This window comes from Phallusia mammillata, chromosome 5 (genome assembly GCF_965637545.1).
Source record: "Phallusia mammillata chromosome 5, kaPhaMamm4.hap1.1, whole genome shotgun sequence".
In the NCBI taxonomy this organism is placed as follows: Eukaryota; Metazoa; Chordata; class Ascidiacea; order Phlebobranchia; family Ascidiidae; genus Phallusia; species Phallusia mammillata.
Window position 1 is genome coordinate 13,930,293 of NC_137256.1, and position 14,689 is coordinate 13,944,981.

General features: G+C 36.9%; 2 protein-coding genes across 3 annotated transcripts; one reads left to right on the forward strand and one right to left on the reverse strand.

Moving 5' to 3' along the window:
* Window positions 1-2,959: 2,959 nt before the first annotated feature.
* On the reverse strand, window positions 2,960-8,439 carry LOC145230555 (uncharacterized). Its single transcript, XM_080095996.1, has 4 exons — window positions 5,876-8,439; window positions 4,375-4,438; window positions 4,218-4,323; window positions 2,960-3,930 (listed from the first exon to the last, which is right to left on the reverse strand). The coding sequence occupies exons 1-4, from the start codon at window positions 5,958-5,960 to the stop codon at window positions 3,826-3,828; spliced, it is 360 nt and encodes a 119-aa protein (XP_079952122.1). The 5' UTR covers window positions 5,961-8,439; the 3' UTR covers window positions 2,960-3,825.
* A 2,247-nt stretch (window positions 8,440-10,686) lies between these two features.
* Window positions 10,687-14,689, forward strand: LOC145230154 (beta-1,3-galactosyl-O-glycosyl-glycoprotein beta-1,6-N-acetylglucosaminyltransferase-like). 2 transcript variants are annotated; one of them, XM_080095533.1, is made up of 9 exons: window positions 10,687-10,819; window positions 10,918-11,082; window positions 11,158-11,230; window positions 11,303-11,470; window positions 11,527-11,687; window positions 12,096-12,320; window positions 12,579-12,728; window positions 12,783-12,943; window positions 13,664-14,689. In XM_080095533.1, exons 2-9 carry the CDS (start codon window positions 10,919-10,921, stop codon window positions 14,053-14,055), a joined length of 1,494 nt encoding a protein of 497 aa, XP_079951659.1. In that variant the 5' UTR covers window positions 10,687-10,819; window position 10,918; the 3' UTR covers window positions 14,056-14,689. The 2 variants fall into 2 exon arrangements, with proteins under 2 accessions (XP_079951659.1, XP_079951660.1); XM_080095534.1 differs by having other exon boundaries at window positions 10,918-10,984.

A 14,689-nucleotide genomic window follows, 5' to 3' on the forward strand; every position in this document is an offset into this window, starting at 1 on the left:
GTTAACTTATAATAGGTGGTACAATTCTAAATTTGCATTTACGCTTTTTAAAACATTAAAGTTACAATTTGTACACAAGTAAATCTGATCTTATAATTAAGTACTGTTTGGTTCTTACAGAGCAACTCCATACTGCAATGGTATAAACTAGTGATGCACCGAAGTTTCGGTTGGCCAAAACATTTCGGCCGAATACGCTGTTTTTCGATGTTTCGGTTTCGGCCCGAACTTTTTTTGAAAATTCGGCCGAAACCGAACTTTTTGGTTGCATGGAATTAATGCCTAAACTATCATTTTCGCCTGTTCGAAACGTAATAAATTACCTAATTGTTGTGTTTATAAAATACGAGCCACATTGTCTACAAAATATTACAAGTTTAGTAAAACTTCCGCATTGTGAAAGGGATTTTGATTTATCATAATTCACTTCACTTGCATCAACGACACAAGGTTCAGTTGGAAACATTCATATAAATGGGGATTTTAGGTTCAGCGTGATTCGGCCAAAATTATTCGGCCTCGGTTTTGGCCCGAACCTTTTTAGGCGGGTTCAGTGCATCACTAGTATAAACACAACTATAATCAAAACGGCAATACAAACTTTTGATCAAGCATCTCTTATTTTAAGCAATTTTCTGCTAAAACAAACATTACAAGTACTGTGGTATACAAAACAGCACAAATCAAAGTTTACATAGATCAGGAACCACACGAACAACCTTACATAGATATAAAGTTGGCAAAACTTTGCAAGAAAGTTGTTACAGTTTCCTTGATTGGGTAATATCTGTGCCAGGGTTCTCAGGTAATGTTGACTAGATTCGGACAGTATTTGTCTGAAAATCAGACATTTTTGGACAAAAAAAGAAAGCGTGTAATTGCAAGCAAAACATCGAGGGGCCAACTGCCATTTTGTCTGTTTCTGTTACCTACACTCTACAGCAGTGGTTCTCAAACTTTTTAAGCTTATGGCACATAAAAAAATCAAAATTTCCTTCTGTCGCACACTTTCCAGGTAAACATAACAAAAGTTGTTCAAAGAATGTTAATTTTCAATTTATTTAGGCTGCTTTTCATTGCCAATAACTAAAAAATGAGCTTTAAAACGTTGCCATGCACACCACTGCTTTGTCATAGAGTCCTAAAACATGAGAAGATGTTTGGAATTTAAAACAGCGAACATTTCGGTGCACACTTGAAAATCTCTCACAGCACACACTTGAGAATCACTGCTCTACAGTGTATTTTATGAAGATACCACAAAATTTGCTTTCACATGAAAAAATGTCAACACCAAACCATTTATTTGCTTTTTTCCTTAAGACTGCAAGTTAAACCCAAAACTACAAACACAATTAATTAAGTCATCAACAGCCCAACCAAAAACATTATTAGCAATTAGTGCATTTAGTGATTCACCAATTGTGCCCTCCAATGTTTTGCGCTCCATACCGTTTCAACGTTGCGCAGCTATTTCCGGCTTGGTTATAGATAAATCGCTATTATGTGTTCTTTCACCAAGCAAAATAAACCTAATTCAGAAACTGCTTGTATTTCATTACGCTTGAAGTTCAGCTATTGTAATTTGGCGCGCTCGTATTTAGTCTACATTGCAAGGGTAAGATATTTAGTGACATTGTGTATTGTTAAAGACAATTGATTCGACAATTCATCAACGGTTCTTGGCGACCAATGAAGTTTGTCAGCATGTAAAAATCGTACAAAAAGTTTTGCTACCTTCAAAAAACAGGAAGAAGACAAAAAATAATTCAATCAGCAAAATTCTGACAAAAAACTAAATGTCCTGATGATTTTTGGCGTCGGACACAGCATGTAAAATTAGGCCAATTTATCGTTTTTGTTCGATTTTTATGTCACCTCTCACCTGACAACCCTTATTCTGCGCGGGGGGTTTCCCTTATATCATATTTTTAGGTGATTGTTGATTTCTATTAAATTCCCTTTTCTCCAGACATGTAGCAGTGAATCCCAATCCCAACCAGTAGTATTCCTGGCCATTGAACAAGTTTTCAGGAAAATTACTGCAAGTGCAAAAGAGAATGTATGAAATATTAGGTTATTGTCGTACTCATAGGCGCCAAGCAGGCGTTTGGGTTTGTAAGCAAGGTGGCGGCCACCGTGGAAATTTTGGTTTGTTTATAGCGGTATCGTATGAAACATCGTAAAATCTAAAGAAAAATTAATAAACTTTTGCTTTTAAACAAACATGACAATATAACAACAAAACTTGCTTCAAAACTCCAATCTGATTTGGTTAATGCCTTGTTTATGACATCAAACAAGCAATGTTTGGCAGTGAGTGTTTGGCCATTATTGTGTGCAATGCGAATGGGTTGCAATAAAAAAATGTTTTTTTCAGGTGTTACAAAGAAACAACAACTTGACGAAACATTTTTTAAACGTTGCTAGTCCAATGATAAAATGCAACGTGCAGTCAGAAATAAACAATGCTTTAAGCATTGAGTTTTTTTCTAAATCTTTACAAACGTTCCATTCTATGGGAAGTTTGTTAGGCTTTGAGTTGAACTCTTTGTTTTTGCACGCATTTGTGACGTCACACAATGTGACGTCATATTTTACGTCTGCCACCTTGCATTTTTGTGAAATTCGGCGCCTATGGTCATTCTGACGTTTTGTCTCGCATTAATTGCATGAAAGTTTTTAGGTATCTGTATTTGTTTTGAAGCCAGTAGTCTAGGCTACAGACCTAGCTTTGAAATATACAGCACACAATTCCTCTGTTAAATGTAAAGAGCCCTTTCTTCCAATCTTTTTACACCATACTGACGAAATGTATTAACCAAAATAAAAACAATAAATTGTAACTACTAAAACGTTAGTTTATTCTGAAACAAAATGGTAATAACTACTGAAAACTCACACAATACATTTATTTGCTTGTAGTCACACATTCTTTTGTTGTTAAACAAAACAAAAGCGCAGTCCAGCTAATAATTTATTCAAAACGAAACAAAAGTAAATATACCCGAAGAAAATACTAACGATTAATTAATCTGCACAGATAACGTTGTTTTTATTGCTTTCCCTACTGTTTTGGCAGGACATAGGAATTAACTATTTTTCGAATGCGATTATGACTTTCATCGTTGTACTGAAAGAAACCGCCACTACAAAACCGCTCCCAACCGCCACTAGAATTAAAAAGTTTAAAAACTTCTAAGACAAATTTTGGCACAATCAAGACGTTTAATTGTTCCCTTGAATCAAGAAATTTTTGTCGAAAAAGTAAACCGTCAGCATAATTTTGTAAAAGCTTTCAAATTGATGTAAGAACTTTGACTCGATCAGTATTCTCTACGAACAAACTATTTTTTTTCTACATGCAAAGTAGTAGTATTTTCGGCGAATCATTTCATTATCGGCGAGTGTTATTTGTTCTTTGGAGTTTTGTGTTGTTGTGAAATAACTAAGAAAGAAAGCATAAACGTTAGAGAAACGATATTTACAATTCATTGCACAAATGCAAAAGCGATTTCTGTCCGAAAAAATATACAGAGGTTTAAAACAGTTTAGGCTACCGAAAGATTTAAAGCAGTGGTCGGCAACCGCCGGGTCGCGGCCCGGTGCCAGTCCACGACGAATTCATTACCGGGCCGTATATTTTTTTAGGTTAAACGCTTTAAAACATTTTGCCCATATATCCCGGGGATGATAAACTAATTTATGCGTTTTCATTGCTAACAATTTGTAGTTTTTTGAAGGCTGGTCCACGATAAAATTTCGGTTTCAAAAACGGTTCGCAGTATAAAAAAGGTTACCGACCCCTTGTTATACGCTGACACTTTAAAGCATGCATGTAGCGGAGAAATGGTCCTCGTATAAGCACATTAGCCCCGACACAACCTCTTCAACAAATGGAATCGAGTCGACCGGAAAAAAGTTCATTTCCTGTGAATTATGTATGATGAAAGTTGAAAAAGGATAAAATTGAGAAATACCTTAAGACAAAAACTCGAGCACACTTTCACTGTACCGAAGCTTTTCTAATGCGGCGACGCAAAGTTTGAATAAAGTATCTTAAATCGATAGATTACATCTTACAAAGCATAGCTTAATTTCAAACAACATTATCACTAAATACACACCTATTGTTCGGTCAGAAGGAATTAAAGTAAGTTGCAAATATTTGCGACAGGGTTAAAACATGATTTTAAATTATATTGACATATCCTTACAGCTTGAATACTTCCACAATATATACTGCCAGAGTAGTAGCCGGATTCGTCTATTTGATCGTTGTCCTTTGCACATTGACAAACAAAGTCGGTGTTGGTTGGTTGCCTGTAAAATGGAAGTCAAAAGACAATATTGTTTAAACGGCAAAAGTTTTACCATTGTGCTGAACATGATGCAAGTATTGTGTAGAATATCCCGTCTTCAATCCGAAGGCAGTTACCTAAAATATTTGCTTACAATTATTAATTGATCTTGATCTAAAGCAGTGGTTCCCAAACTTTTTAATATTTTTTTCTAAACGGTCCCCTTGCCATTATTTCGAGGGCTCGCGGTCCTTAAGCCTAAATGCGTATTTCATAAAAACAAAAGTTGATTGCAGGATTTTAGCCAGTTGTGCAAAATTGCGCATAATAATCATCCAAAGACAGCATGTGACATCACAAACAGGACAAAAAACATTACGATTGTGCGCGAACAATTGCATTTATTATAGTTGTCATTCAATAAAGGCTATTGTTTAGCAATGGAGACAGTCGATTCTCAATTCTACTTTGATTTAAACTTATTTAGTGGCACAAACTGACGCCAAACAAGATTATAGAATTACTTCAATCGCCTCGCGGTCCCCTCAAAATTGCCTCACGGACCCCTAAAGCAGTGATTTTCAACCGGTGTTCCGTGAAAGATCATCAGGTGTTCCGCGAGAAACTTACTGGTTTGAATATAGGATTCTAATGTTTTAGACTTTTATGGTTTGACTAATGTTTTCATATCGAACACCGGTCTATTTTATGAAAGTATTTATCCACCAACACCAGTTTCAGCTTGAGTGCTATATAGTGATTGGCTTCATTTATTGTTCAACAAAATTTTCAGCTCTTCCGGCAGTTTTTTATTCTACTAGAGCTGAAAAATTTTGTTGATACGTTATGCCTGGCAGCAACAGTGTATTCATTTATTGTTGTTTAATAATAAGACTCGTTCTCTAATAAAATGCTGACGGTTAGTGCAATTTAGCTGGGTAAGCTTTAAGAATAATATAACCTTTAAACCCTGCCTCAGCCCAAATGAGTTTTCAACCATGAGTTTCAACGCTCAGCAAATTGTTTCCGCGGAAAACGATGAATCAAGAAACAGCCAGTGCCGGGCGTGTATTGTATTTAAGTATTTATTTTCGTTTTCATAAAACCTCCCCTCAACTTCAATAGCTTTATATGAGCGTTTTCATCCGTTTCCGTGATTTGCTGTTTAGCGGTTCCCGCGATTTAGCGTTTTAGTGTCCGAGCCTGGTTGTTTTATTGCATCAAAATTTCGTTTGGTGTTCCGCAAAATTATTTGAATGCATAAAGTGTTCCGTGGCTCAAAAAGGTTGAAAAACACTGCCCTAAAGGACCGCGGACCCCAACCGCTGATCTAAAGAGTTCTTTAATTTATTAAAAAATAAAAGTTAATTTATTTAGTTTATAGCCTAAGATCAGTGGTTCTCAATTGGGGTCCTCGCCCCCTGCACAGAGGGGGGGGGGGCACGAGCTGTATTCTGGGGGGCGTGTAGGGCCACTAGAAACATTCGCTAAAATACATTGAGCTATTTTTTATTATGGCGTTACCCTATAAATATAAACGGTTGAAAACCACTGGCCTAGATTATCGATCCTACATTTTTCAATCGCATGTGATTGCACTTTATCCATCCATAAACAGCACCCCACGGCGACAAACAAACAAACTTTCCAAGAATTCATTTTTATAACTGCAAGTAATCAAACAAAAAACAAGTAGCTACAAAAAGAGAATTAATAAGTTAATTACTTAGCTTTTTTAGGATAAAAAAAAACTTTTCCAGCGGAGAAATAATTGTAAACTAAACGAAAACTTTCAGAAACTTCCACTTGTTTTTAATTCGGTCTGCACATGGATACCACCTTATACTCTAATACAGGTGTGGGCAACCTTTTTCACTGTGGGGCCAAATACTATTGCGATGATTAGATCACGGGCCGCACCTTTTAAAACAAGGTGATTTCACTTCGTTGCATACCAAAAATGCCTTACTACAAGTAAAATTCGCATTTAATTCTAGCAGCATATTGTCAGGTCGCAGAAAAATAACATCGGGCGCACTAATCTGCTCAAAAAAAGTATAATACTTTAGACTCGTTTGCCACAACATTTGAAATCCAAGTGCCTCTGCGGGCCGCACAACTTAAATCAAAGGGCCACAGGTTGCCCACCCCTGTTCTAATATAACACGTAATGGGAAACCTGCCTATATAACCTATCTTTGTGAGGGATTATGTGCCTATCCCACTCAATTTTCAAAATATGTGAACTTCCTATATCACGCACAATCTCAAACTTGTAAATAATGATAGAGGTGTGACACGAAGCACTTTCAAGGGAGCCAAGCGTTAAATCGCGGTTGTTGTGTTGCTATTTCCCATGAGACGAACTATAACGCTAGTCTGAAAGGGCCTCAGTAGTTTTTTTAAAGGAACACTTTTTACAAAAGATTTCTTTCTTGTGATTCATACGTTTTACGAAATTGAGTTTCTTGTTTCAAATTAAACCACAAAGGCAATCGTAAACAAAATTGCTTTCGCAATCCAAAATAGTTTGGGGCTTTTGTTTTTCAATGAGCCAATACAAGGTAATTGTGTAGAGTCGCCCATAAAACCAAGGAAACAATTTGTTGTCAGGGTTTTAATTGCTAAGAAATGTGATGAAATGAATTCTCTGGGTTCTTGTCACGCCGTTATGAATGATGTGTCAACATTGGGTTAGGAGAAGTTGTTGGTCGCCGTTTATTGTGACGTGCTTGATCTCCAATAAGCCTTTTTGATACACACCCGAAACTAAATTAGTTTTCCAGTAAAGTGACGAGTGAGAAACTTAACAAAAGACGAGGTTGTTAAAAAGTCCCATTAACATTTCGTTATGTTAAGTTACTCAATCAATATCAAATTAATATATTGTCATTAAAGTTTAATAATACTACGTAGGCTACTCGTGCCTCAAGCTAAGTTATCTCAGCGCTGGTTTGAGCAAGTTAAGTTTCCATGGCGTTTTTAGTGGGGATACATTAGCGTTTTTATCAACCACCAGTCCGCGTAAACAATTTGACCGTACCTCGAAAAACGTAATCTACTTCTCCATTTGAAAAGTGATCAGGGTGTTATGAGTCCAGAAATAAAACAACTTTTAGATCAAGTAGCATAAGGACTATTTTATTATTCCGCAGCCCAATTATTAATACCAAAGAAGGCAAGAAGAAGATTGAAGGGAACTTTTGGAAACCAAAGGGCCTTGCTGGTGCACTGTTCGCGGAATTTCTCTGAAAGTTGACACCTCGGTAAGTTTTCGTCAAGGCATTGTGCACCTAGGAAAAATTACAAGTCCAAACCGAGTAATTGTGTGATTTATTTGGCAACAGTATTTTAGCCTTAACAGTTTAGCTTTAAAAGTGTTGATGAGGCAGAAATAGAAATGTCTTTCAGACTATATGTTGCTTTATAAAGCGTGACGAAAGAAAAATCTACTGATAGAAAAATCACCATAACCACGTCAGCTGCACATTCAGTTAATTTTTTTAAAAATTTGAAAAATTATTGGGCAAGGCTTCTCAACCTGGAGGTCGCCAAGCACTTTTGAGGAATCGCGAAGACGCAACCCCACTCGAATGATTTTATCCGTGTTACGCCGCCTTTTAATTGGTAGAGGGCGTGACTCTATGCGCCCTGATAGCACAGCAGGAGCGATCGCTTAATTTTCTCGAACGGTTCTCAACGCGCCTTTCCTAGCGCCAAGAGCCAAAATAACGAATTTTTTATTAAGTCAATAAGGACAGAGGTGGCGCTCGAGGGTTCAGCAGCAAGACGAGCACAAAGGCAAAAGCGATTTCTGCAAATATGTGCTACTTTTTTACACTTTTGACGTATACAGAATTCAAGCAGTTAAATTACGCATTATTGTACAAAAAGTTAAAATATGGCTGTAGGCAGTGGTGGAATTCAGCCGGTTCGCACCGGTTCTATAGAACCGTCTCACGAAATTTTATGAGATCAGCGAACCGGTTAACATTACCGGTTACTATCAATGGACATTTTGTAACAGAACCGGCTGAAAAATATGACTTATGTGATAGAACCGGCAGAAAAAAAATTAATCCCACCACTGGCTGTATAGGCTAATCTAACTAAAGCGAAAGAATGTGCAAAAGTCAAACAGAAAGAAAAAATCTAAACACAGACTTTGCCTATTATGAAAAGGAAAATGAGTTAATTATCAATTACTGCCAAAAACCTCCAGCTAAGACACAACAAAAACTGTTCAATACATTTGTCCAAAGTAAACTAAAGATACTTATAGTATCTAAAGCAAAGCCGAGGTAAGAGCTGCACCTAACCTAACAGCTGCCGTAAAATGACTTAGGACCTACCAAACATTTTCAAACTTTGAGGTGTGTTGACGACTGTTGAGCATCACACCATATTAACCTAATTATTTCACTTAATGGTTTATGATTCACAATAAGTAGACCAGGGGTTCTTAAACTTTTGCGGTTGTGCCCCACTTGACACTATTTATTTAATCTCACGCCCCCCTTAATAAATATTAGCACTGATGATGCTTGTCTTGTTTTTCGGAAACAACATACATCGTAGGTCCGCTTTAAGCTACTGTCAAGTTAGTTCCGAACGTTGGAAAAAGCCACTTCAATAAGTTGCGAAAAAGAAGGCTTTTGCGCGCACAGAGCCACGCTGCCAGTATTCTTGTAAACTACGCATATGTCGCCCAGAAATTGTTGATGCACTAAAAGTCAAGGCAATCTCTGATGCGAAATTAAGAACAAATAGAAAATGTACTGCCGACTATATAACACAAGGGGTCACCCAACTATGGCCTGCGAGGTCATTTCATCCCGCTCGCGACATAATTTTTGGTTTAAATTTGTTACATTCAAAAATTAATCTACTCCTTACGAAAGTTTTATGTCACGACATGTAGAATTAATGTTACCGTACCTATACTTTCGTGGGATTGCAACGCCCAAGTTTGATCCAAAGGCAGTTTTGTCACTTCACAGACAAGGCACAAAGTGGTAATTGTGCGCAAATCATTGCCTTATTTTGTTACTTGTGACGTTACATGCATTGCTTGTAAGATGAGATTTAACAGTTTAACAGATTTTAAATGGATTTTTAGGGGGGCGCCCTCCAGTTTCAGAACCCCTGAAGTAGACAATCGGCCATTTACAACAGTATAAGGTAGGCTACAAGCGGTGGTGGGATTCAGCCGGTTCGCACCTGTTCTATAGAACCGTCTCTTTATGAGATCAGCGAACTGGTTGGCTTTACTGGTTACTGTCAATGGACTTGTTGTAACAGAACCGGCTGACAAAAAATTGAATCCCACCACTGGCTACAAGGTGTAAAATGTGAGTCCCCGTCACATAACGCTTATAATAACGGTGTAGCTGCAGCGCGTTTCTCATCTCTCCATCAACTGTGCCCTCTGCTTTGTCGCGCTCTTTAATAAAGTCTCAACGTTGCGCAGCTATCTCCAACAAGGTAAATTTTTTAGTGCAATTGTGTTACTACGATTTTTTCACCGAGCGAAATAAACTCAACTCAACAACTCAAAAAAACGAAAGTTCACTAACAGTGCGACCTCTACGACAGTGCTTTTAAACCGGGTGTATTGTACATCCCATGGGTGTACCATATTTTTCAAAGGGTGTACCACTTTGATGAGGTGTACTGGGGTGTACCAGAAACAATACACCTATGACCAGGTATCACAACAGGCAGGTTTGTGTCTTAGAGCAGACTTACTGGAGTGTACAATACAACTGTATCTCAAGTGTACGTAGCTTGTGTATTACTATATTTTATTTGTGACGTCATAATTTAACATTTCTGTCAGTTTTGGGGTGTAAAATTTTTGAGTTAACGTTAAAAGGGTGTACCATTTCAAAAAAGGTTGACAAGTACTGCTCTACGACACCACGACAAGCAATTTGTAAACAATTTTGACTTTGTGAAAAACTTGGAAAATTTTTGACCTATGCTATAAATTTTGACCATTTTTTTGGCAAGTCTAAATAAAATCGCCCTACTTATAACATGTTTAACATAGCATGGTGGGCGCTAATTACCTTACCGTGACAAAACTACAGCTGGTACATCCCCGTATTTGAGTTGAAGGGTCATACCTCATACGTCAATAAGTTGAGATTTATATTGTTGGAAGTGGAACACATATTGCATGAATGTTACGAACTAGTGTTACGCGTGTAATTAAGTAGAGTCTAAAAAGTTGTAAACAAACCTATTGCTGCATTACAAAACTGTTAGATTTAGTGGTGTTTATGTCAGAAAAGTCTGCGAATGACATAAGATGTGCTTTGGAGTGAAATGTCATGCTTTTTACAAATATTCTGTTTACAAAGGCTTGTCTGTTTCTCGTCGAAATGTGTTTTGATGTACGTTTGTTTTTCAGTTACATAGACAAACTTCAGATAATTACAATTATTAATTCAAACTCTGCATGGTGCTGATAGTAAACCAGGACAGGACCTAGCCTAAATATATGCCGTACTAAGGTAAGCATGTTGTAAAATGGTTGAAAACAGGTTTAAATGGATGGATTAAAAAGGTTGAAAACATGTTTAAATTTATTGATATTTTTTTCTGATTTCAGTATGTTGCGGCATGTATCTTTGCGTGGAGCACTTTGCACACTTTATGCACTGTTGGTGTTGTGGCTTGTAGGTTACTGTTTGCTTCGATACCTTGATTCAACAAAAACTAGCTTACAAGACCATCATAGAAATGTTTTCGAGAACTACAACTCACATAAAACACAGTAACAGCAGTTTCTAAAATTCACTTTTGCAATAACTACATGCTATATTTTGATGGTAACAACCTTAAATTACAGGTTTCATTTTTTGCAATTGGATGATGATGATGACAATTTGCATAAGGAAACAAAAAATCTTTCCATTCAAGAAGTTTGTATTAACAACAAAAAATATGTTGTTGCTTCATATAACTATGTTTAGCCCTTTTGTGGTTTATACAAGGTGCAGCTGAAACATCCAACTAACCAACTATCTGGTGACTACTTAAGGTCATTAGTTTTTCATCCTAATCCTCATCTGCCAACAATTTCAATGTGTTCTGACATAATAGAAGGCGATAAGGAGGCAATTGAGACATCTCAGCTGGGCTTGCTAGAAATGAAATCCACAGTAAAAAAAAGTTTATTTGTGTGTGTTTTTATCTAACTAAACATGTTCATTTTCAGTTTTTTCAAAAAAAATTGGAGATGTTTGCCTCTCTGGAAGAAGATGTTTTAAAAGCAGCACAAAATTGCTCCCTGTTTAAACGTTCAAGAAAGTATATTGAAATACCACTCACACCTGAAGAAAAAGCTTATCCAATTGCCTATGTCATTACTATTCACAAGTAAGTAATAGAGAAATATTTTTCATCTGAATATATTTCTCTTTTTAACAAAAAAAGATATAACAAACTTCGTCAAACATTGATGGTCTCATTGTTCATGTTTGTTTTTGCCAACACAATAGAAGACTTGACTGGTTAGTTGAGATAAAATGCTAAAACAATTTAGCATAGTTGTATTATTGTGCCAATGGCATGCTTGTTATATAAGTAGGTATATTGACATGAGGGATTTCCACTAACATACTGTCTTGTACTTTTCAGCCAAGTAACTTTGGCCAAAATACATTAATCATGTGTTTCAGTGAAAGGTTAGAGAATATAAAGAGGTTTAGCATGTTCTTGGAAAGTTGTACAATCACTGTTTAAACTGTTGAGCTTTAAATACTTCATTCCTTTCTTTCCTTTCAGGCAAGTGGCGATGTTTGAACGCCTCCTTAGGGCAATTTATCAGCCACAGAACCTGTATTGTATTCACGTTGATAAAAAGTCGCCCGCGACTTTTTTGTCCGCTGTTGAAAAGATATCCAACTGCTTTGAAAACGTGTTTGTCGCCAGTAATCTCACTGATGTGCATTATACGCACTTCAGCCGAGTTCAGGCGGATATCAACTGCCTACAGGATCTCGCTGCAAAGTAAGTTCGTCGTCGTAAATCAACACTTTTGATTTTCAAACTGTAGGTCTTATATGCTATAAAAAATTAGGTATTTCCAATCTACAATATCCAATATTTTACATCTTTCTGTAAACGTCTTTTACGTACACGGCCCGCCACAAATCGATGATTTTGTTAATACATTTCCGTGGCTTTAACATTTCTAATGAAGTGCACTCCGACGACTTTGTTTTTTGAGGATGTGCAGAAACTCGACTTACTACCTTACATTTTTAGACGGAATATTGTGCGTTGGAAGTATGTCATTAACTTGTGTGGTCTCGACTACCCACTTAAAACCAATTTGGAAATGGTACGAAGCCTAAAAAATTTACACGGTTACAATAATTTGGAAACTTTTACTACGCCAGCGCACAAGAAACAGAGGTAATGGTTTATGCACTTGACTGAAAAGTTTTTGACACAAATCGTTGTTGGAAGATATTTATTCCGATACGTTCTTCCGACGGATAATGATGTTAACTATTCGGTGATGAGGAAAACTGACATATCGAAGTCCCAGTCACCGCTTGATACCCCGATGTTTGCGGGAAGTGCATATTTTATCCTCAAATACAAAGCTGTGGAATGTATATTAACAGGTTTATTATTAGAACATTATTACGTGCCAGAAATTCCCTTCAAAAAATTCTGTTACACCAAAACGAACCTCTACTACAGGGGTGGGCAACCTTTGTCACTGTGGGGCCAAATACAATTGCGATAATTAGATCGCGGGCCGCACCTTTATATAACACAAAATGATTTTACTTCGTTGCATATTAAAAGTAAAATTCGCATTTGATTCTCGCAGCATATTGCCAAGTCGTAGAAAAATAGCACAGGCGCACTAATCTGCTCAAAAATATATAATAATTGGACTCATTTGCCAGTACATTTGAAGTCCAAGTGTCTTTGCGGGCCGCAGGTTGCCCACCCCTGCTCTACTATTCCATATGATTTTAAACATCTCAAAAATAAGACGTAAGCAAAGCGATAATGAAACGGTTGTGGTTGTGCTGTACTGCGGCGTTGTACTGCAAACTGAACGCTTTTCTCTATAAGGAGGATGTGGCAAATACATCAGCCTCGGTGTTAACCGCGATTCTACAAAATGGAATAAATGGGAAAATAGAGAGTAAAACCCAGTGCTCAGTCAGTGCCACCAATAAATTGTCTTTTTACTAATAATTGTAAACTTACTCGACACGGTTCAACAAGTGCAATGTATGTTTTGTGATAACTAGTTTTTTTTATTAATCGTTTCGAATTGTTACAATACGAAATCACAAAAAAAACGTTTAATGTAGTCCGTATCATAGATCCTGTGATTAAAACGTTTTTGAAATGGAATGAGGACACATACTCGCCCGACGAACATATTTGGGGAACATTACAAAGGTGGTATCCCAACCTGCCCGGAAGCTTCCCACCTCACATCAAGTACGATCTGAACGAACTGCAATCAATCACAAGACTTGTGAAGTGGGGTGGTATGGACACCGAAGTTTATCCTAAATGTGCTGGGACTTACGTTCGTGGAGTTTGTGTATATGGGGTCGGTGACTTATCGTGGCTTCTTCGACAACATCACCTTTTTGCCAATAAGTTCAATTTTGACATCGACCCGTTTGCTGTTGAATGTCTAGACAGGTGGTTGCGAAACAGAACTATCGTCCAAACATTAAAATATATTAGTAATGGCTTTGTGTAATTTGATTTGCAGTACAATATATCAATATTAAGTTATAGGCTACTAACATAATTCGCATGCTTTTTTGCACTTTAAAATTGTGACTTTTTCTTCAAAACTATTATCTGTCGTGAAACCTTTTTGTTTTCGCAGTTTATATTGCAGAATTTCTCGAGTTTTACCTTATACTTAACTTTCTGTTTACTGTAGTAGAGCATCAGTGCCTAAATTCACGACCGCTCTGTAAATCGATGGTGCCGAGTTAATAACTGTTCTTACCGCGGTTACCGAAACGTACACCACGGATAAAGAATTTGCAACAATCATACAAAAACCATTAAGTCATTTTTTTCCTAAGACTATTTGCTTACATCGTATTTTAGGAGTTAACTTAACACTGTTCGGTTTATTCGCTTTAGAGATGTGCAATTTGTGTTTAACGAAAGATTTTCTATTCGCTTTTCTAAGCATATAATGCAGTAGGCTATACCCATGACAGCAGTAAAATGCTAACTAACATTAATGTAGGGCATGTTTAGGATTAACTAGCTGTATGTTTAGAAACGCATGGGGGGGACCTTGCATGTCATAAAATGGACTGTGTTGTATTCACTTGCACTGTAATGTACTATAATAAAATTTTCAACTTACGAAA

What these genes read in the sequence shown, in the direction of transcription:
- LOC145230555 (XM_080095996.1), bottom strand. Translation starts at nt 5,960, where the DNA reads ATGAATTCTTGGAAAGTTTGTTTGTTTGTCGCCGTGGGGTGCTGTTTA. An exon ending in ATCACATGCGATTGAAAAAT is followed by an intron (nt 4,439 to 5,875) that starts GTAGGATCGATA and finishes CAAATATTTTAG; the next exon opens with GTAACTGCCTTCGGATTGAA. An exon ending in GCATCATGTTCAGCACAATG is followed by an intron (nt 4,324 to 4,374) that starts GTAAAACTTTTG and finishes TCCATTTTACAG; the next exon opens with GCAACCAACCAACACCGACT.
- LOC145230154 (XM_080095533.1), top strand. Translation starts at nt 10,919, where the DNA reads ATGTTGCGGCATGTATCTTTGCGTGGAGCACTTTGCACACTTTATGCA. An exon ending in TACAACTCACATAAAACACA is followed by an intron (nt 11,083 to 11,157) that starts GTAACAGCAGTT and finishes CTTAAATTACAG; the next exon opens with GTTTCATTTTTTGCAATTGG. An exon ending in AAAATCTTTCCATTCAAGAA is followed by an intron (nt 11,231 to 11,302) that starts GTTTGTATTAAC and finishes GGTTTATACAAG; the next exon opens with GTGCAGCTGAAACATCCAAC.